Raw genomic sequence first — 20,522 nt, forward strand, 5'->3', positions numbered from 1 at the left:
TTATTTTCGCAGTAGTACTGATGTCACGATCCAATAGACAGGAGCCATACCCCGAGCGGGAAAATCTGCGCAATGACTGATTGGATGATGGATAGATCTTGACCAGAAGCACGTCTTATAAATCTGGATTTAATGACATTCAAACTCGGAGGTTTGAAGCCCAAAATACAGACGAAGTCGGGCTGGATTACAATAAAATGCTAAAAGAATAATATTATTTGTATACAGCATCGATCCCTCTGTCATATATACCGATTATGGATTGTATTGGAATAAAATATACAAGTCGGTTGAGAAAAATATAAAAAATGCGTTTTATATTATTTGATGTAGTTATATTTGTCTGGTTTGATCAATTTGTTTTCCGTCCATAAAATGCTCGATATTTGTTGCGTCTGGTGTGTTCGGCACGTTCGTATGTCTTTTGCGATGTAGGTGACTGATATTTTTGTGTACTTGATGTGCTTGTGTAGTGTTTGATGTGTCTGGTAAGTTTGTTGTGGTATTCTTCGTACACTGAAGGTAATATTTAAACTTTTTATTCTCGTCTTATAGTTAAAGGAGACTTTACATATCGGTTCTCATTAAGGGAAAGAAGACTCGCGGACTATTGATTTGACTGAGGGGATTGATGGCACAAGAAGGATGGAACGGACAAAAGATTTATTGCAAATGAATAAAAAGAAGCGATAAACAATTGGGAAATGAAAATCGGAGTCAATAGACAAATTAAATAAATGGACCAAAATGAATAATTCCTGTTGGGAAGTCAAGAGAAACTAACGATAGAAAAACAAACATAACGAAACAAAAATGAACCTCGCGGAACGCTTTAATTTAACACGATTAAAAAGGTTTCATTTCGATTCCAGACAAGCATGAGTGAGTAAAGCAATAAAGAAGGATCCAAAATTAAACCATTAAACAGCATGAGTGTGTTCTAAAGGTCAAAATAAGACTTTGTTCTTCAATGATTTTCTTCCCAAAAGGGCTTTTTAACGGGGCCAAAGCCCCTCCCCCTCCCCGATGTTTTGTAAAATGAATTGTTTTTCCTGCTCTTACGCAATAATGCATCCATAAATTGACATGCCAAAATTATTAAAAATAATGCGCGAAAAAAACAAGTTATTAACCTTTTTATATGGAAAGTCTCCCCCCCCCCCCCGTGCAAATCCAATTCTAACCGAGATCCTGATTTTTCTAACGTCACAGATGAATTTAGCGTTTCAAATTCTGGGTACATAGCAATTTCATGAGATTCGGTGCATTATTGTTGCTCAGATGCAGAAAAAGTTAAGTATTTACCAGGACTTAGGGGGGGGGTTGACTGTGGCTCCCTTCAAAAGTACTTTTGGAAAAATTTTCACGGAAGAAGTAATTCTTATTTTCGCCGCTGGAACACTCTCGAGCGTATTTTGTTTCGTCTATCCGACTGAAAATCTACTAGAGTGAGATGACATTTGTCTTTCCCACGGCTTTCCACTATTGCTTCTTAACTTCTTTGAACGAGCTGGCTCGTTCAAAATTGTTTAAATTCAACGATTAGTTAAACGATCCATGACAAAAAGCTCGCTTAAAATCGTTTAGTATTAACAAGCTGGCTCGTTCAGGATTGTACATAGGATCATTCAAGCTCATTCAGGATCGTCGAATTGTCTATGATTCTGAATGATTCTGAACGACCCTGAACGAGGTGAATTATAGGATCATGCAATTTGAACGACCAGGCTCGTTATCTTTGGTCTTGACCGAAAAGGCTCGCAGGGGGATGTGACGAGGAGCAAAGTCCGTTCTCCCAAAACAGTCTGGCTCGAAGTACGTACGGAGAGAATGTCGTTGTGCGAGGAAAACCTGTAAGTCCACATAGAATCTCCACTTAAGTTATGCGATTCATACACGACGCGGAGGCTAGCAACGGCGCGCCGCGCCGCGCCGGGTAGTAATGCGATACGCGAGACGTCTTAGTTTCCAATTGTTGAGTAAAAGCTATTATGATTGATGAGAACCCCTTTGTGATGGAGCACAAACGTGAGCGAGCGTTTATGATGGCTATTCGTCCGAATCGTGAGATCCATGGCTTATTAGAACCCGCTATCACGGTCGCATCCGTCCCCTACCTCACACCCATCAGCTATCCTTCACATTCTTTTTCGCACCTATTGGGCGCTTCTGGGTACCAGATGCGCCCTTTCCAGCCGTTTGACTCCCCTGATGTAACATGTTCTATAGTACATAACCATTTTGCCTTGTAGATAATGATGCCATTCTGGTACACCCGGTAAAATTTGGATTTTGTTCTGCATCTGGTATTCGTAAAAGTTTTCGTGAAATGTTTTGCTTTTAACATAAAATCCGCGCACGGACGTATTATCTGGTTAAATTATTTTAGGGCCTCGTTATGCTTAAATGCCTGATATCTGAGGTAGTATTTTCAGATAGAACTTGAAAAAATGACGAACAGTCACGTGATCTCTTCATTTTAGTGACGTATTACTGTGCCATTTTGTGATTGGTTCATTTTCTTGGCGCAGCTATGGATCGTCCCTGGTCCATTTGTTTTGAGCGTGCCATGCAATGGCTCCTTGTAATAGGTCTGAAAGTATTATTTTGTATTACACGTGCAAGCAGCAAGCTTTGGGGCCATGGACGATTTGTTTAAGGTTTGTACGAAGATTTAAGGTTAAGTGACCGCCGTTGGCGCAGTTCTATTCATGGATCGTGGATTGCTTCATCCTCAATAATTATTAATCATCTGCCGGGAATTCTTTAAATTCGTAAGTATCTTGAGGCTCTGCATTGTACATGCGGGTTATTAAACTTTTAACCATTCTGATACATTGTTAAACTTGGATTATCTTATCACCTCAGTCCATGCCTCTATGACTTCCACTGTTTCCTCCTTTAATGGAAAGAAATTTGTTATGGAAACCACCTTTATTAAATGCGAGAATCAAGGTGAAGGATCTTGCGTTGCAGTCTAGAAAAGTGTAAACTTATGTGGCATAAACTCCATGTGTTATGCGTATGATGTTAACACAAGCGAAGTTGTCAACCGTGCAACTGGCTCTGATATAGAGATTACGCCTGTTAAGTCCACACGTTTTTGCGACTGTAATTGAAGATCACCTGTCATTATTCTGCATTGAAAGTAAATGCAAGAATCAAGGTGATGGATCTTGCGTCGCAGTCTAGAAGTGTGTGAACTTATGTGGCGTAGACTCCATCCGTTTTGCGCATGAAGCTGTTAAATGGATCGTATTCGATAGCAGTTGGTTCAAAACAATAAAACTTAACCTTGAACAAAGATTTTATTCTTCCAAGAGAGCTTCCTAAGACCATGTGCTTGATGTGACCAAGAGTGGACAATTTTGAGTACTATTGTAAGATAACAGATAGTATATCATCAACAAGGATCTTAGTATTCAAATTAGAAAATTAATAAATTAATAATTTCAACTGAAACTGGTATTATGTACCTACATTTAGCGTAGGAAAAATTCACCAATCCAATATTTTGGCTTCTAACAGTAAGTTTTAACATTCTATTTGCCTAAGACTTTATGCCAATTTTTAACTTGGAAGATGTATTTCTTGAAACAGCAAAAACTGCACTTTTGCGCCTTATCTTCCAAGCCCCTGTTTTAAGTTGATTCGTCAAGCTCAAGTGACGTGGTCGAACTGGCATGCGATATATCGCATCTTTCAGGTCAAAAATCTCGACAGATTTTGAATTTTCAGCAAAAAAAGGACGATAACCCCTGCGCATGAGCCTACAGAATCATTCTAAACCCACAAATCGGCAAAATTCAGAGAAATGAAAGCAGGATAGTGTTTGGAAAAAACCTCGCATTCGATACAGAAATCTATAGCTGAATCGAATGCGAGGTTTTTTTTCCAATCACTATCCTGCTTTTTTTCTCTGAATTTTGCCGATTTGTGGGTTTAATGATTCTGTAGGCTCATGCGCAGGGGCCATCGTCCTTTTTTTGCTGAAAATTCAAAATCCGTCGAGATTTTTTACCTAAAAGATGCGATATATCGCATGCCAGTTCGACCACGTCACTTGAGCTTGACGAATCACCTTAAACACGATAACGTGATTTTTCCCGTTTTACTTATTTCATAGGTAAATACTAAAGATGTTTGATTCACGTAAGTCACCTGCTTGTAATTATGATGAGCAGGTAAATTTCCTCATTGTGTATTTATAACCAACATTTTTGAAACATTAAATTTATCTTCAAAGTTCAGGTCAGTGGAGTATTATTATTGATATTCCTCATCGTGCCGGCTATAGGACGCGGCAGAACGCAGAGGTAACTAGCGGAGTGTGGCCATTTTTCATAGGGCAGTCGTGGCAGCCATTTTTAGTGACCCACCGACGCGCGTTTACATGGGAGCTCAAAATACGCAACTTTGAGCTCGTGTTTCGTGGGTTAATATTCTTCAAAAAAATCGGGGAAAATTCCTGTGAACTCTTTGCATTCTCTAGTTTTCTAAAGTGCAGAAATTAAAAATGCTAACCAGACTCATTTAGGCGGTTCTATCTCATTTTGTAAGTAAGAACAACGATAAACCTGAATATGATAAAGCAGATATATTCTTATGGCGCGCTCCTCCAGCACCACGTGTTGGATTTATCAGCTTGTTTCCAGTTTCCTTTTTGGAGCTCTTCTTCAAGTTCAGTTATGTCTGCAACCTCGTAAGATAAAGGTGTATGAAAACGTCCCTCGCAGTGTTAAAGAAGCGCCCTCCAACGCTTTGGCGTTGGAACTGCTTGTTTTTACTTAATAGCCACGAAAGCTGTAAGTGCAAAAATGAAGTTTTGAGAAAATGGACCTTCAGTGTGTGAGAACAGAATTTTATTGCAATTCATTGGTTTTTTGTAAGATTGTCAATTATCAACCAGGGAATCATGTAACTGCTTTTGGTGTTTGAAAATTGACGAATTTATTTTTCAACTTCATAAAAACGACCTTTTTCATTTTTATGGTAGGCTAACGTTTCGCAAGATAGCCGTCGGTAAGATCTTTTGCATGATATCGTGATTGATTTTCGGGCAATCAATAAACAAATGTTAAGGTTAGAAATTGGCAGGCCAGAGGGCCATTTTACTATAAAATCAGTTCTAATACCTAGGCTGTTTGGAGGTATGCTACTCCTTACGGCTGTTTTGATTGACACACCGTTAATTTTCACGTGCTCACGCTTTCATGTAGGTATTGTTATTAGCACTCAGTGGGGCGCTTTTTGATTTCAACCTTGCTCTAAAATTCTACAATACCAGTGGCAATGCTTCAAATGGTGCACCAGCTCAACAAAAAGATGCCGGAAATAAGGGGCCTAACACATTTAGATTAGATTAATGTCAAAGGCGGTTCTAGACCTTCATGGTTGGGAGCGCGCAGAGGTGGGAGATGTCGGAGGCCGGCCCCGAAAGGGATGTTCGCTCAGGGGAGGCCTAAGTTTCGGCCCTCAAGTTTTATCTCTTTCCTAAACTCCTCTCCCTTTTTCTCTCCTTCCTTTCTACTTAAATACCTATAAATTCAATGTAGAAAATTTTTAGCAAAACTTTCCATCAAAACTACAATATTATAATAAGGAAACAGTAGAATCTTTGTAAAACACGGCTATGAATATTAATTCTGTTTTAAACATTTTCAATTCATTGCTGGGATTTTTTCTCAGTGAGCGAATACAGAATCTTTGAAAGCAGTAATTTGGTCCTTTTTACATTGCATTCTATACGTACCGGTTAAAAACCAATAAATAGAGGTGAAGGTAGAAGATAAAAAAGTAAGATAGAAGTGAAGGTAATTATATTTATTCGTGCACTTCGATTTTTGAGGGAATAAACTATGTGCGTATTTAAAAAAAATAAGAGTTTCACACTCAAATGATTATAACGTTACAAGTGCATTTTCCGTTCAAACGGCAGCATCCTCTTGAACTCTTCAATAATGTCTTCGATGCTTATTTCAAGAGCAACTGCTCTCTACGAACGGCATCATGGCATGTTATACCTCACGATTTACCAGAAGTCAACTTTCGACGAGATTCCTGCCTCCCATCACCCCTTGCCCAAAATCATTGAATACTGGACCCCTGCAGATTTCAAAAATTCATGAAATAAAAATACTGCCAATTTTTTGCGCTTCATAATATGATTTTTTCTCGACGTTTTTACTTGCCCGAAAGCCTCTTACACGGTTCCAGTAACCGTACTTAATTTTTGCTTAGGGGTGCCCGGCACCCACTGGCACCCCCGTAGAACCGCATATGATTCAATCTGTAAAGCATAGATAACACAAATAGCTCTTCAAGCTTGAATTTTGAATGATTTGAAATAGCTCATACCATCATCATACACGTTACCTGACGTAATTTATTGAAAAAAAAAAGGCAAGGGGCGTTATTATGGAATAAACGGTTTCCAAGCTCAATGGAAAATCATGTAAACACAATATCGCACGAATTTCCTTAAAGTTCTTCAGCGAGAAGGAAAAAAATTGACGAGGCAAAAAAGTCCTGGGAATTACACTTTCGAGGGCACAGCTGGGCGAAAATTTGAAACAAGGGAAATTTCAGGGTGAAAAGTCAAGTTCATCATTTCCCCTGGAAGTCGAGTTTTTTCAATACTGGACGATTTCTAGGATCTGGAAACGTAAACGGTCTCAATGGTTACCGACATTTTTTTACACAGTTTTACCTTCTCAAAGAGCTTGATGCAAAAACGGCTTTTTTCGCCCCCCCCCCCCCGCTGGAATTTCCTCAGACTTTGGCTATTGATTACTCATACTTGAGCGCTTCTTTTTCCGAATTTTCAGACCCCCAAAAAAAAATTTTTTGCGGGGGAGCTAGAGGGGGGGGGGGGTGTGTGGAAGTCAAAACCTATGCACCTCGATATCTCTCGAAAGAAGAAAGATATCGAGGTCCGGTTTGGACGAAAAATCGTCTAAAATTGCATACAGTAAGATTCTAAAGGGCGAAATCCCAATATCACATTTTAAAGTTAACATATGTGCTTTTTTCCAGTTTTTAGGTCTAGAAAATTTCTTTTAACGAATAATTTACTAAGATCTAAATTTTTTATTTGAACCGAAACCAGTTTTGTGAAGTGTTCGTCTTTTACCGCATAACACGAGTGGTCCATTAAGCTAGGGAACCAAACGGTTCCGGAGTTATGATCGATTGAAGTTCCTGCTTAGCGCGCGCCGACCGATTTCTGCGCGCAAAAAAGTCGGATTTGACTGTTATGAAATCAGATTGAATGTTCTAGCCGAGCAAAATGCATTTCTAGGGACTCTGGGGGGTTGCTGAATTCACAAATTATAGATGATTCCAATAATTCACTTTTTTTAAAAATTACAACTCCGTGGCGCTATCTCAGAGGCCCACTGAGCGCCGACCGGCCGCTCAGTGGACCTGTACGGAGCTGTAATTTTAAAAAAGTGAATTTTTGGAAGTATCTGTAATTTGTGAACTCAGCGACCCTCCAGAGTCCCTAATAATGCATTTTGCTCGGCTAGAACATTCAATCTGATTTCATAACAGTCAAATCCGACTTTTTTGAGCGCAAAAATCGGTCGGCGCGCGCTAAGCGGGAACTTCAATCGATCATAACTCCGGAACCGTTTGGTTCCCCAGCTTAATGGACCACTCGTTGGATGTGGGAAAAGACGAATACTTTACAAAACTGGTCTCGGTTCAAATAAAAAATTGAGATCTTAGTAAATTATTCGTTAAAAGAAATTTTCTAGATCTAAAAACTGGAAAAAAGCACATATGTTAACTTTAAAATGTGATATTGGGATTTCGCCCTTTAGAATCTTACTGTATGCAATTTTAGACGATTTTTCGCCCGAACCGGACCTCGATATCATTCTTCTTTCCAGAGATATCGAGGTTCACAGGTTTTGACTTCCACCCCCCCCCCCCCTTAGCTCCCCCCAACATTTTTTGGGGGTCTGAAAATTTTGGAAAAGAAGCGCTCAAGTATGAGTAATCAATAGACAAAGTCTGAAGAAATTCCAGAGGGGTGGCGAAAAAAGCCTTTTTTGCATCAAGCTCTTTCATCTATTTCTGACGGTTGTGAGTTTCGCAACAAAAACGCAACACGTCCCACCATCCTTGGAAACGAACCCTTGGCAGGCTTCCCTATCCTTGGAAGGTAATGTCGAATGCAATGTTATTTGTATTAATTTTAGCTACGATGCGCAAGTGACTGACCCGAAGCGTGCTACTGGTGTCTCTCTTTCGTTATTTGTCGCACATGGAACCCGTTTTGATGTGCGCTTCTTTTATTTTATCCAATGTTAATCTAGTCGTAGAAAGATAGTTGTTGACTGCAAATAATACTTTCCGGCAGAGCTTCAGGCTTAGTTATGAGCTAATCAGTGCCATAAAAAATGTCATTAAAAGAGTGGATTGCACTCAATTAGCTCTATTAAAGCCGGTTTTGAGGGCTCTGACGTTCTCCTTCGTTGAATCCTCAATTGAAAAGAATTCACATGTGACTTAGTTCCCGTGCATCGGTCCTGAGAGTCACCAACCTCAGGATGAAGCTCTGTGCTTTATTCCTCCTATTCACCGTCGCCGTGTCATGGGTTTGTATCTACTTTTTTTCATAATATTGTCGGTATTGCAAAATCGGATGTAGGGTCGCATCCAGAGCCGTTCCTTAAATAGCTCTCTTCCTCGGAGAGGAATGACGAGGTTCTTATGACGATTAAGATGGGCCGAAAGAGATCTTCAAAGGAAAATTTTGAAAAAAAAAACAGGTTTTGTAGGTCTCTAATGTATAGAGTGATCACAATGATCCACTACCTCAAAAATATATAATTAACAATAAACGATACAAATGGTATAGTTTTGACAAATTTTCGAGCAGGCAGATCGTAGTTTCTAGAGAATAAAATGTTAAACCCCCTCAATATTTTTCTCCCACCTTTTTTGGGGAGGTAGGGCCCTTGCAATTCTGACCGGGAACTACTGAGATCATTGCATTTTAAAGGTAAACAAGCGTCGAATCAATGCCGTTGTCGTAAATAATATATTGCTACTAAAGGTCTTTGATAAAGGGATTTAAGGACATGTTGAGGGCAAACGGAATTGGTTTCGGCGGGACGGCGGTCTGCCGGTATCTCTAGGAGGAACCGTGTCCATAATTGGAGAATTCCATAGAGTACATAGAGTCGTAATGTAATTGGGAGAGCTGGCGCCACTTTTAAGCATTTTCCATGTCCCGAATTCCGAGACTCCTGTGTGACGCCGGGTCACTTTTTCGATACATAATCGATTGTTTGCGATACTCGGGTACCCGGCCATCCGATGACAACAACAACAACAACGAAGGAGATAGGAATCACCATGTATTCCACACCGCCATTTTGGATCGAAAATGTATCGAAAAAGTGACCCGAACTCGGCGCACACCGGTCTCGGAACTCGTCGAGCAGAACATGGCGCCAGCTCTCCCATTTACATTACGACTCTATGTACTCTATGGAGAATTCATGAGAATTCATCTCCAAAAGACAGTTAGTGTGGTACGGGCATGTGTAAACAATTTCAGTACTGACGGCAGGGAAGTTACTGAAACGATTCTTCGATTGGTATCCGTCCGAAGGAGACACCCTAGTAAAATGCCGACTGATGAGATATATCTTGAGGATATCCTTAAAAAGATATTAGTTTTGATTTTTGGTGGGACATTTTAGTAGCGTCTCAAGAATATTTTTGAGATATCATCGTCTGATATCTTTACTAGATATATTCAAATACTATAGGTAAGAATAATTGTTAAAATATTAACACTGAAATCTTTTATGAAATTTTCAAGTTCTTTAAAAATGAGTGTGTAAAGTCATTTTTTACATGAATTCACAAGACAAAAAGGGTCCATCCCTCCATTTTTATGGTGGAATACTACGGAGCACTTCGCAAAAGTCAATTTAAAAGATGTATTGTCTTGAGACGGTCCGTCAGTCAGTTAGAGTGACATATGTGCATTCGATGAAAAAGGTCATACCTCTGTATGACCGTACCCGCTGAGCATCAAAAAATGATCACGTGGTGAGTCGGAAACTGACGATTCCACAATATGGCTATGCAGTTATAAAACGCACAGAAACAGGAGATTTAAAAAATTGTCGAGGATGGTACACGCAATAAACAAATATGAAAACAAACGCCAATTCGATAAACAAGGAGGCTACGAGATATGCTCCCCGCCTCGCGGTCTGGCCTCCGAGTCGCTTCGCGCCTCAAACGATGACTCCTCCTCGATGCCCCCTTTGCAGCTCGTTTTTTAGTATTTCATTGCAAAATTGACTAAAAATTTCCAAACAAAGACGATATCATCGGTAATTCACTCAACGGAGTCCATACTTTATGGTCGTAATCCTTCGATCTCTTTCGTAGGAGTCATTAGAGGGTTGTGGTCCTGGAAATCGAAATCCTCGAAAAATGACATTTATATCATCAAAAAAACGGGTGAAACACAACAATACAACGATTACAATTGATGGTGGCCTTTGAAATAGTGTACCCCAAATGGAACCACCGTCCGATCGATGGGCGAGGGCGAATCTGTTCTCGTCCTAACCTCAATGACAAGGGTTCTTGCTGGAGTTTAATTAACGACTGTTACAGCCCATTCGTAGGCTTCTTGGCGCAGATCAGCCGAAGTGCCGAGAAAGTATCACGTTCGGAGTGAAAGGGTACGTGATTTTGTGGGCGTCGAAAACGACAGAAGGCATGACATTTTCACGAAACAGCTTGTCTGGTATCAATAGGCAATGAGCATGTAGCACAGTGGATGCCAAATGACAGGTTACCTCAGAAGGTTCTGGATTGGGTGTCCCTGGCAGAAAACGTAGAGGACGCCCTGCCAAATCGTGGATTGAGAGAATAAAGCAGGAAATGGGGGAGTTGTGATATGCCGGAGGAGCTCTGGCAGAATTGCTGTCAGTGGCGATTGGGTGTCGCAGATCGCACAGAAACGCAATAAGAGTGACGTGTTTGTTAGTTAGTACAGTTTTCCCATGGGGAACAAAACCATAAACTATCAGTTTTCGGGACTGTCCATTCATTACGTACATCGATTTTTCAAGACCTACGCACCCCTTATAACGCAATTGCAATACTGGTTCAGAAAATCCCAAATAATTATGTATCTTTTCTCTCGATAAACCTTCTTTTTCACAGAAAAGAAACTCGAAAGGAATTTTCCCACTTTAGAAGGGGCGAGGGCATAGCTTCTTTGAACTTGAAGGATCAGTGTTTGAACAGACAAGAAAAAATATACAAAAAAAAGTAGAATATCCTACTGTATATAAAAAGGTAAGCTCAGGTAGCCCTAATGCCAAAAATCCCAACCGAAAAACCTAACGCTGGGCGTGTCCACTACCTCCCTCGAAAATTGCATACTAATGCTTGGATTTTTCAGGTGCTAGCCGACCCCAGGCCCCAGGACACGGAAGATGAGGTGCCGTTCGACGAAAATGAAGCGGCAGGGCCGGAATGCGTTGAATGCATCGCCACTTGCAGACGTGAAACCTTGGCCACTTACGAGTACTGTAGACACAACTACTGCGCTCTCCCCTGCTCACCCCCGCTCGCCCCAGAAGTGGGCGGTGGCATCGGCAGTGCCTGCTACAGCAATGGAGGAGGCGGAGACACCGGTTGCATCACGGTCTTTTCCCCTCCTCCTCCTCCTCTCCCTCCACCGCCACCTCCTCCTCCTCCGGCACCTCCTTCTCCTCTGCCTCCTCCGCCTCCTCCGCCTCCTCCGCCTTCTCCGCCTTCTCCGGCGTCCCGTCCTCCTCTGCCGTCCCGTCCTCCTCCGCCGTCCCGTCCTCCTCCGCCACCTCCGCTGTCCCGTCCGCCTCCACCATCTCCGCCGTCCCGTCCTCCTCCGCCACCTCCGCCACCTCCATCACCTTCGCCACCACCGCGACCTACTACTTTCATGCCCTTCACGCTGAAGCCACCGACGGGGCTACCTACTATGCCCAAGCCCACGGGGAAGCCGTAGATAGAAAACAAGAACCTAACCAAAGAATGCTGGATGGAGGACTGATGGACAGCTGCCATGAAAACCTTGTTGTTGCCTACATTTCTTCGATAAATCATGGAATTTTCAAGAAATGAACCTGACTTTTTTCTTTAATTGTTTTATTCTTACTGAGCAAAATTTAATTGCCATTTGCAATAGAAAGGTTCAGAAATTGTTCACATTGTGTGATTACGACTTTTATCACTCCTCATGGATGTTGATTGCGCGGTGGCGCAACGGAAGGACGTATGCGGTACTACGGAGTCTTAATTTACCATACGTCTCATTTCTGAACATTTAGTCCCCCTAACATCCTCTCCAACAACCCGACAGGTTCTTTTCTTTTTTCTCTCACTAGCCTCGAGTTGTCGAGAGTCTCTAATTTTTCCTTGGGCAAAGGGCCCGAACTCGACATTTTTTCATCACAATACAAATCTTAAGGCCCATAATATCCCTTTTTTCGAAGTGAATTACGCACTAGAGTGTAGAATTTCAGGTGCTGGCCGGCCATCGGCCCCAGGATGCCGATGACGAGCTGCCGTTCGATGAGAGTGAAGCGGCGGGGCCGGAATGCAACGGGTGCACTACCAAATTCAGATCTGAGACATTAGCCACCTACGAGTACTGTAGACCTACCTACTGCGCTCTCCCGTGCGCACTCCCCCCCTCCCCCCAACCTTGCCCCGGAAATAGGTAGCGGCAGAAGTAGCGGCCGGCACCGGAGGAGGCAGGGACAATGACTTCACGACGGTCTTTCCCCGAAACCCACTTCCTCCTCCTCTGCCACCTCCTCTACCACTCCGTCCTCTTCCGCTACCTCTTCTGCCCGTCCTCCTCCGCCACCTCCCCTCCCCCGACGTCCCGTCCTCCTCCACCACCCCCACCACCACCGCGACCTTCTACCTTCCTCCCTTCATGCCTAAGCCGCCGACGGGGGTACCTACCATGCACAAGCCGCCGTTAAAGCCGTAGGTAGAAGATGACAACCTGGCTAACGGATGTTGAATTGATGACTGATGACCGTCTGCAGTGGAAACCTTGCTGTTGCCAATCCCCCCCCCCCCCGATAAAACATGGGTTTTCTATGAAACGCACTTGATTTTTCTTCGATTTCTTTAATTCTTACTTCCGGTAAGAGGTTATTCCAAAAACGCCAATTTTGCCCCCTTCCCCTGAATTTGGCCCAAACTTTACTCAGATGTTGTACTAAATATTCCCTATGCTTAGTGAATATTCCATGAGTTCAAAGTCCGTACCCCGCCTCCCCCCCCCCCTCCAGTAACTTTTGAAGAACATTACAAACTAAGAATTTTGACGCAGACCTTACATCAATATCTTGATTTTTGAATGAGTTCTGATAGGTCAAAGGTCAATTTTGATGTATCTCAAAAAAATCATAACTCAGGCTCAAATTATCGTGGAGAAAGAAATAAAACGGGGAAATTCTCCGAACTGTAAGCACCTCCAAGAAAAAATCACCTTAAAATAATTTTAATGGGGGGTTCGGATCCCCAAATACATCAGTTTAAAGGTCTCTCGATTCTCCCGCGAAATGAGCTAATATTCCCTAACTTTGCCGCAACATTATCTCGGTATATTTGGAATTTGTTCATGATTTTTGAAAGTAGATCAAAGACCTTTGACCTATAACAACTTGGTCAAAAATTAAGATATTGATCTACGGTTTGCGCCAAAATTCTTAGTTTTTCATGTTCATTCCAATGATGGGCAAGGTAGGGCTTACCATCTGAAAAAATAGTTGGGGGCCCCCCGCCCCCTTCAAGGTAAGGGCAATTATTTTGACCCCCCCCCCTCCAAAAAAAAATGGTCCCCTTTGAGATAGAAAAATTCCTATAGTTACGTTGTTATATCTCTGACCGTTCAAGAGTTACTTGGGGGGGGGGCTACGGACTTTTGGGACACCCTGCATAACGAATTAAAAAAAAAATATTGAAGGGGAAGGGAGGGGGAGGAAAAAATATAGATTATTACAGCCTACCGCAGGAATTTAACGCCTCAGCGTTGAAACAACATCTCCCTCGCTGGGGCGCCGCCGATATGCCGCGCGTGTAACCGGGAACGCGAAAGAAAATCGCTAATCATTAAGAACGAATCGCTTTTCCAAGGTCAAATAAGTGCGGCAGATGCAGAATTCTATGGGGAATCACGTCGGCAGGTTTTTATTCACCTAGCAACGATCGCCTGCAGAGGAGTGACGAAAAACGAAAAAAAGTCAAACCGTCAAAAACAAAAAAAAATCTATTTATAACCATAAAAATTACGCAACCGTCCACACAACATTGATATTCTTGTAGAAAATACTTTTTAATGCTTTTTAGCGAAAACCGCAATACTTGCACTCAAACCGTTCGCGAGATATCGATTTTTAAAGTTTTGAAAAAATTGCAACTTAGCTCCCCTGCCCCCTCCCTTATTATGCGAGGGAGCTGAAATTTCCCCCAAGCATTAAGGACACTTAGTACAACATCTGGGCAAAGTTTGGGCCAAATCCAGGGTGGGTCAAAATCGGCGTTTTTGGAACAACCCATTTTTTCAGAGCTTTCGGTCATTATCAGCTTCCATTAATTCCCGATTCGATGGCCGAATTGGCTGCCCAAGAAACAGGTTATTATTGGGCGGTTCTATGAGCAATTCACGCAATTACCGGCTCTCAGGAAATTACCCCACGGCTAAAATTAAAAAGTATTAGCGTCCGAGTGCTGAAAAAAATCGTAATAACCATCTACTGTATGGAATTTTTTTTTGCGACGCCATTTTTGATGAAACAAATTTATATTATAGAAACATGAAATTAAAGAGACACGTCCTTGAGCGTTTTCCGAAATTTTAACTTTTTCTTTAACTTATGAAATTCATACTTGAATTTAGAATCCTCGATCAATGAATGCAAGAACTCCGTATGGGCCAAGAATGATTAACTTGTGCCCCTCGTCAGCTCCTCCATAAAAAGAGGTAATTGCCGTGAACAGCCAACGCCTGTTGCCTCGTCTTGAAAAGTTAAAATTATTCCTCTCCTGAAGTGGTCGTCAATCTTCCCACCATAGATCTCATATTCGCTTTGTCGCCATCAAACTTGCATCAAAATGAGGCTCCTCTTCACCGTCACTTTTGGTCTTATAATCGTCATATCACTGGTTTGTACACGTCAGCAATTTTTCTATTTGATTTGTGCTCCATTTTCATTTCACCCCTTAAAACTATTTGAAAGCTCAGTTCCTTCAGTGAGAGAATGTTTCAAACCAACCAGTTAATAATAGAAGATATATGTTTTCCGCAACTCGGAATAGAAATAAAGCAATGTTTTGAAAAGCTGCCCCTCCCCCCCCCCGCCACATCTTAATTCTACTGAGTAGTTCGTCTAAATAATGAAAAAATTCCTCGATTTAGTGCAATACTTAGTAAAATATATGTTTTTCCACCATAAAAAATTGAAAAAAAACCCGTGATAGGAATTCCTGTAAGGATATTATTAACAGTTACGGCATTTACTCTAGTCGTGCTATTGTGATAGAATCGTCTAGATACCGTGTTAACAGCAGGCTGATTTTCGCAATTGATAGAAGAAGTGATGGAAAGTGGAGCAATCCTATTGGCTGAAACGAGTGGTAATTATAGACAAAGATAGAGAGTGATTTGCTGTTGGTTGGTAGGTAACTTACCTCTTTTGTCCATTATAAACACTCGCCTTCATCGAGAGGATCGTCCGTATTTCCATTGTCTATCGCTTTGTCACTCAACCTTATTATCAGCCATTGGGTAGGGAAATCTTGTGATGATAAATCTCTTTGATTACAGGTGAGCGGAGAGAAAGAGCAGAAACACCAAGGGGTATCTTTACCGCGAATGATTCGGCCCTGTTTCCGGGGCTCGGGACCAAATATAGAACTTTGCGAGGAATGCATTAATTCATGCCAGTCGGTGGGTAACGAGTTGGAATACTGCGAAGCCAAACGTTGCAGAAGACTCTGTAGAGGAGAAGCCTCCCTCATCTGCCAGAACTAAGGGTGAGATGAGGAATCATTGCTTATTTCCACCTACATGCTCCGTATCCTCTGAGTAAGGAAAACCTTCGATTTCACACGTTTTTCTGAATCAAATGTTCAATTTGAAAAACTACTCAGATCCATCAAATCTAATGAACCGTCAAACGAGAGTATGAAAATTTTAGCATTCTGATATACCTATATTTCCTCTTCAGAATTTCACTGTGCAACAAGATTCGTGTGACAAACATTAATGAAATTAACTCCTAACCAAGATATTTAAATGTGTATCTTGCGTAAGTTGAGAAAAATTTGAATTTCTTGCTCACGAGAAAAACAAGAATATACGCGAATCACGTCACGCATTACAAAGGTTTTGGTAGGCTTGAAAAACAATAAAAATCCATTCTACCGAACTTAACACGTAGGTAAAACCGATTAAAATTTGGAGGATGCATTGATGTTACGGGGGAAATATTTTTCATATCCTTCACTGAAACTTTCAGAAGAATTTATTTTTTATTTTTTTATTTATTCATTTTTTTTGATTAGTACAAATGTTTCTACCGGGGAAAAAAATCGAAAAAGATATACTAGATCTTTCCAAATTTCCCAAAAGTCTTTAAAAATTTCAAAAATGCAATGGAAGATTCGTTCTTCTCGTGCCGAAATACCCCCGGATACAAAGTCTCATACAACTCTGACGATAAGCAGCGTAAATATCCACTTCCCGCTCTAAGCCGCCATTTTAACCGCCGCCATTCCGAAAAGGACCGAAATTTCTGGAAAGCTAATGCCAGAATTGTTTTTCTCGTCCCAAAAAACCCTAGGATTCTGATTTTCAGACCAATCCGCCGATAAAAAACGGAGATGCCAAATTTCCGCCATTTTGAACTTTGACCGGCCGCCATTTTGTCAAAAATCAACATTTTGACCTGCGGTTTGCGCCAAAAATTTTCTTTCTTTATTATCTTTCGAATAAAGTATCGCAAAAGGGGGGTTGCCATTTGAAAAAAAAAAGTTAACCCCCGTCCCCCTTAGGGGTGGCCACCCCCCCCCCCCGAAATTTTGGGGGACCAAAAAGTTGCTACCTCAAACCGAGGAACATTCCCAAAGTTTCAAACTTCTATCTCAATTAGGAAAAAACTTACAGGGGTGGTAGGTGACTTTTGGATAACCCTTCCTCAAACAGATAAGAATGTGCTATCTTATTGTTATATCCTCCCGATGTCAGTGAAATCTATCACTGAGCTGCGTCTAATTGCTCCTACCAAGACCAGTATTATTTTAAAAAGAACTTTTGCCTACTTAAAAAAGTCATTATTGTTTCTCCACGTCATTCATGCATTGTAGGTACGATCCATACATTCAACATGTTAGCTATTTTAAGGAGAATTCCACAAAAAGACTTAAATGTAATATAATTTCCTTTTGTAAGTATTGCAAGTTTGAACCAAAATTTATTCTTCGTTTCCTTGAATTATGACTCCTTCCACTATTTTCTCAAATTTGCAGTTGTTTTCAAATTAGAAGCACTCATTTCATTAACTGTAGGTCTGAGGAGTATATAGGGTGACCCAAAAGTTCATTTCACCCCCTCTAACTTTTTACCTAATTGAGGTAAATACTTGATACTTGGCGGATATTCGTAGGTCAAAGGGAGCCACTTTTTATCCCCACTAAAATATTCAGGGATCCCCCTTGAGGGGGCAACGGACCCGACTTGTTTTTTCAAATAGGAATTCGGAAGAAATGGAATAACGAAACCTTGGGAATGTTTATATCTCAAATGAGACCATCTTCTAGGGGGGTCGAAATTTTTGCCCCTCCCTCAAGGGCCCCAACTTTTTTTCCGAATGGTAACCCCTATCTTGTGATGCATAATTGGAAAGCATACATTCAAAACTAAGAATTCCGGCGCAAACCGCAGATCAATTTCTTAATTCTTGACCGAGTTATGATAGGTCAAAGGTCAAATTCGAGCTATTTTCAAAAAAATCATAACTCCGGTTCTAATATCGTGGAAAAAAAACAGGAAAATTTACCAAATTGTAAGTACTTCTAAGTTTAAATCACAGAGATCACTTCAAACTAATTTTAAGGGGGGGGGGGGCTCGGACCCCCAAATACGTCAGTTCAAAGGTCATGCGATTTTCCTGCGAAATGAGTTAATTTCCCCTTACTTTGCCTCAACATTAAAATTAGTTCAACATTTCGTTTTGAAGTCCCTAAATTTCAGGCAAAGTTTGGTAAACAAAATTTAACGTGATTAAATTAAATCGTTTCAATTTCTTTTTTGTTTAAACTTAGCACTTTTGGGGACTTGAAAACGCAGTGTTGAACTAATTTTGAACTTACCGAGATAACGTCATGAGGCAAAGTAAGGGGAAATTGGCTCATTTCGCAGGAAAATCGGAAGACCTTTTACCTGACGTATTTGGGGGTCCGAGCCCTCCCCCCCCCCCTTACAATTAGTTTGAAGTGATTTCTGTGACTTTTACTGATAAGTGTTTACAATTCGGTCGATTTTCCCGTTTTATTCTTTCCTCTACGATAATAGGACCGGAGTTATGATTTTTTGAAAAAAACTCAAATTTGACCTTTGACCTAACATAACTCGGTCAAAAATGAAGATATTGATCTGCGGTTTGCGGCGAAATTCTTAGTTTTGAATGAACCGTGAATGAGTTGAAGGGGTAAAATAGCGCAAAAATCAGGATGGTCACTTAAAAAAGTATGGTTCCTTAATGTGCAATTTGCTTCGTTTGGAGCAAGATTTTTCGAAATATGCAACCTACTGATCGGCAGTGCAAGACTTGACGTCATGGTACAATCGCAGGAAACCAACTCATCGCTCCTCACCCGGAATGAGGCTAATATTGGGGGAAGAAAGACTTGGAGAACCATTAAAAAGATCATCAAAGACGAAATAATTTTTGTCTTCGGGATTTAATGATGACTGACAGCGTAACGCGGCAATAAGAGCGGCCAATCAGTCAGATTTTTAGTTCCTTGTCACCTTGTTGAGGAATCGTCACCGTCGTTGCCGTCTTCAAGCATATCAGAGAGATGCAGCGTCTCTACAAAATTGTCCTTGGCCTCGTACTCGTATCAGCGTTGATGGTTAGTAACGTGTGCCTATTTGTAATCGATATCAATATCAATGATATATCATTTCATAGGCAAAATGCAGCGCATACATAACTCGTACGTCACAATGGACGCAAGGTATGAATTAAGATACTCTGATAAATGTCTCATCTTCGAAATTTTATGTCAAATAATTGGAGTGCGGTATGAATTAACTGTATTTGAAAAATGGTGCAATTCATTTTACAAAAAGACGGGAAAATAGGAAAATTATTTAAAAAGATTGATGAAAAATGAAAACTTGGCGTGATACATAGAAAAATTAATGGATATTATAGAACGACCTGACAATGCTTGACGTATTCATAACAACTGACTAGTGCATTGATTTGAGCAGGTAACGCTATATTCCAAGTCCTCGATTGTCATCTGATTAGTATACGATTATTAGACGATTGCTTTGATTATTTTTACACCTTGTTATAGGCGCTGGTGAGTTCGGAAGAGGACACCGAGGGAGAGCTCCCACAAGACCTCTATGAGAGGTTTAGGTCGAGTAGGTGTCTTAAATGCCTGTTCAAGTGTGTAACTCAGGGCAGAACTTTTAAACAGTGTCTTGAATACAATTGCCCTGTGTCCTGTGAGAATCCCTTTTGAATATGGGGTATATTTCCACTCCGGGGCCCACCATTCTTGCTATGAGAAGACATCGCCTTGTATCCCTTGCTGCCACTGAGTTCCTCCCAACCAAACGACTTAAACAAAATCTCGTCCCTAACAAGTCGGATGCTACCAATATACTGATCCTCAACAGAGTGTCTCGTAGTTTTTGCAATTTTTTGTGCTGACACAAATAAATTATGATGTACATCATTTTATCTGTTTCCTAGTGCTACTGATAATTTACCCCATTGTCACGATAAACATTAGACACTTCAAATGGATGAATGGAAAGTATCCCAAAATTAAATAATGTGTGAAGTGATCTAAGGCAATAGACTTTAGAAAATTAAACGGTTAATTTGGAGAATGACAAAACCGCCGAAAGTTAAGTTTCGAAAAAACATGAAGGAACCTGATTCCGTGTTAAGACACCAGTCACATGAGCAGAATTGGAGATATTGAACAAGAAAAAGCACATTTTGAATAATTTTAGCGGACACACTCTGCTTCCACAAAACTGCTCAGTGCTGCTCTTTTAGCAGTATTGTGGCAGTCAAATAGCGTGCGCGTCCGATGCCCATTTTTTAAAGCACAGTTAGTACTCTTACTCGTGGTTTTCATCATAGAGGCGGATCCACCAATTTGACAAAACCGGATTTCCTCACTCGATTCTTGTCGCAACATCTGGCCCCTCCAAGAATCGATAC

General features: G+C 41.0%; 2 protein-coding genes across 5 annotated transcripts in view; one reads left to right on the forward strand and one right to left on the reverse strand.

The window, feature by feature from the left end:
* loaf (low-density lipoprotein receptor domain containing lost and found) overlaps positions 1–20,522 on the reverse strand; it is a 175,678-nt gene that overhangs the window by 19,799 nt on the left and 135,357 nt on the right. The window lies entirely within an intron of this gene.
* Positions 8,448–20,036, forward strand: LOC109040326 (uncharacterized). Of its 3 annotated transcripts, none has more exons than XM_072302256.1 (4): positions 8,448–8,606; positions 11,450–15,213; positions 15,875–16,135; positions 19,639–20,036. In XM_072302256.1, the coding sequence occupies exons 1-2, from the start codon at positions 8,559–8,561 to the stop codon at positions 12,035–12,037; spliced, it is 636 nt and encodes a 211-aa protein (XP_072158357.1). In that variant the 5' UTR covers positions 8,448–8,558; the 3' UTR covers positions 12,038–15,213; positions 15,875–16,135; positions 19,639–20,036. The 3 variants fall into 3 exon arrangements, 2 of the variants coding, with proteins under 2 accessions (XP_072158357.1, XP_018911770.2); XM_019056225.2 differs by having other exon boundaries at positions 15,875–16,083; XR_011900202.1 differs by lacking the exons at positions 8,448–8,606; positions 11,450–15,213; positions 15,875–16,135 and adding an exon at positions 16,142–19,185.

This window comes from Bemisia tabaci, chromosome 7, assembly GCF_918797505.1.
Source record: "Bemisia tabaci chromosome 7, PGI_BMITA_v3".
Lineage (NCBI taxonomy): Eukaryota > Metazoa > Arthropoda > Insecta > Hemiptera > Aleyrodidae > Bemisia > Bemisia tabaci.

Excerpts from the sequence above, each read along its gene's own strand:
- LOC109040326 (XM_072302256.1), top strand. The coding sequence starts at position 8,559 with ATGAAGCTCTGTGCTTTATTCCTCCTATTCACCGTCGCCGTGTCATGG. Across the intron at positions 8,607-11,449 it reads TCACCGTCGCCGTGTCATGG|GTGCTAGCCGACCCCAGGCC; the intron begins GTTTGTATCTAC and ends TGGATTTTTCAG.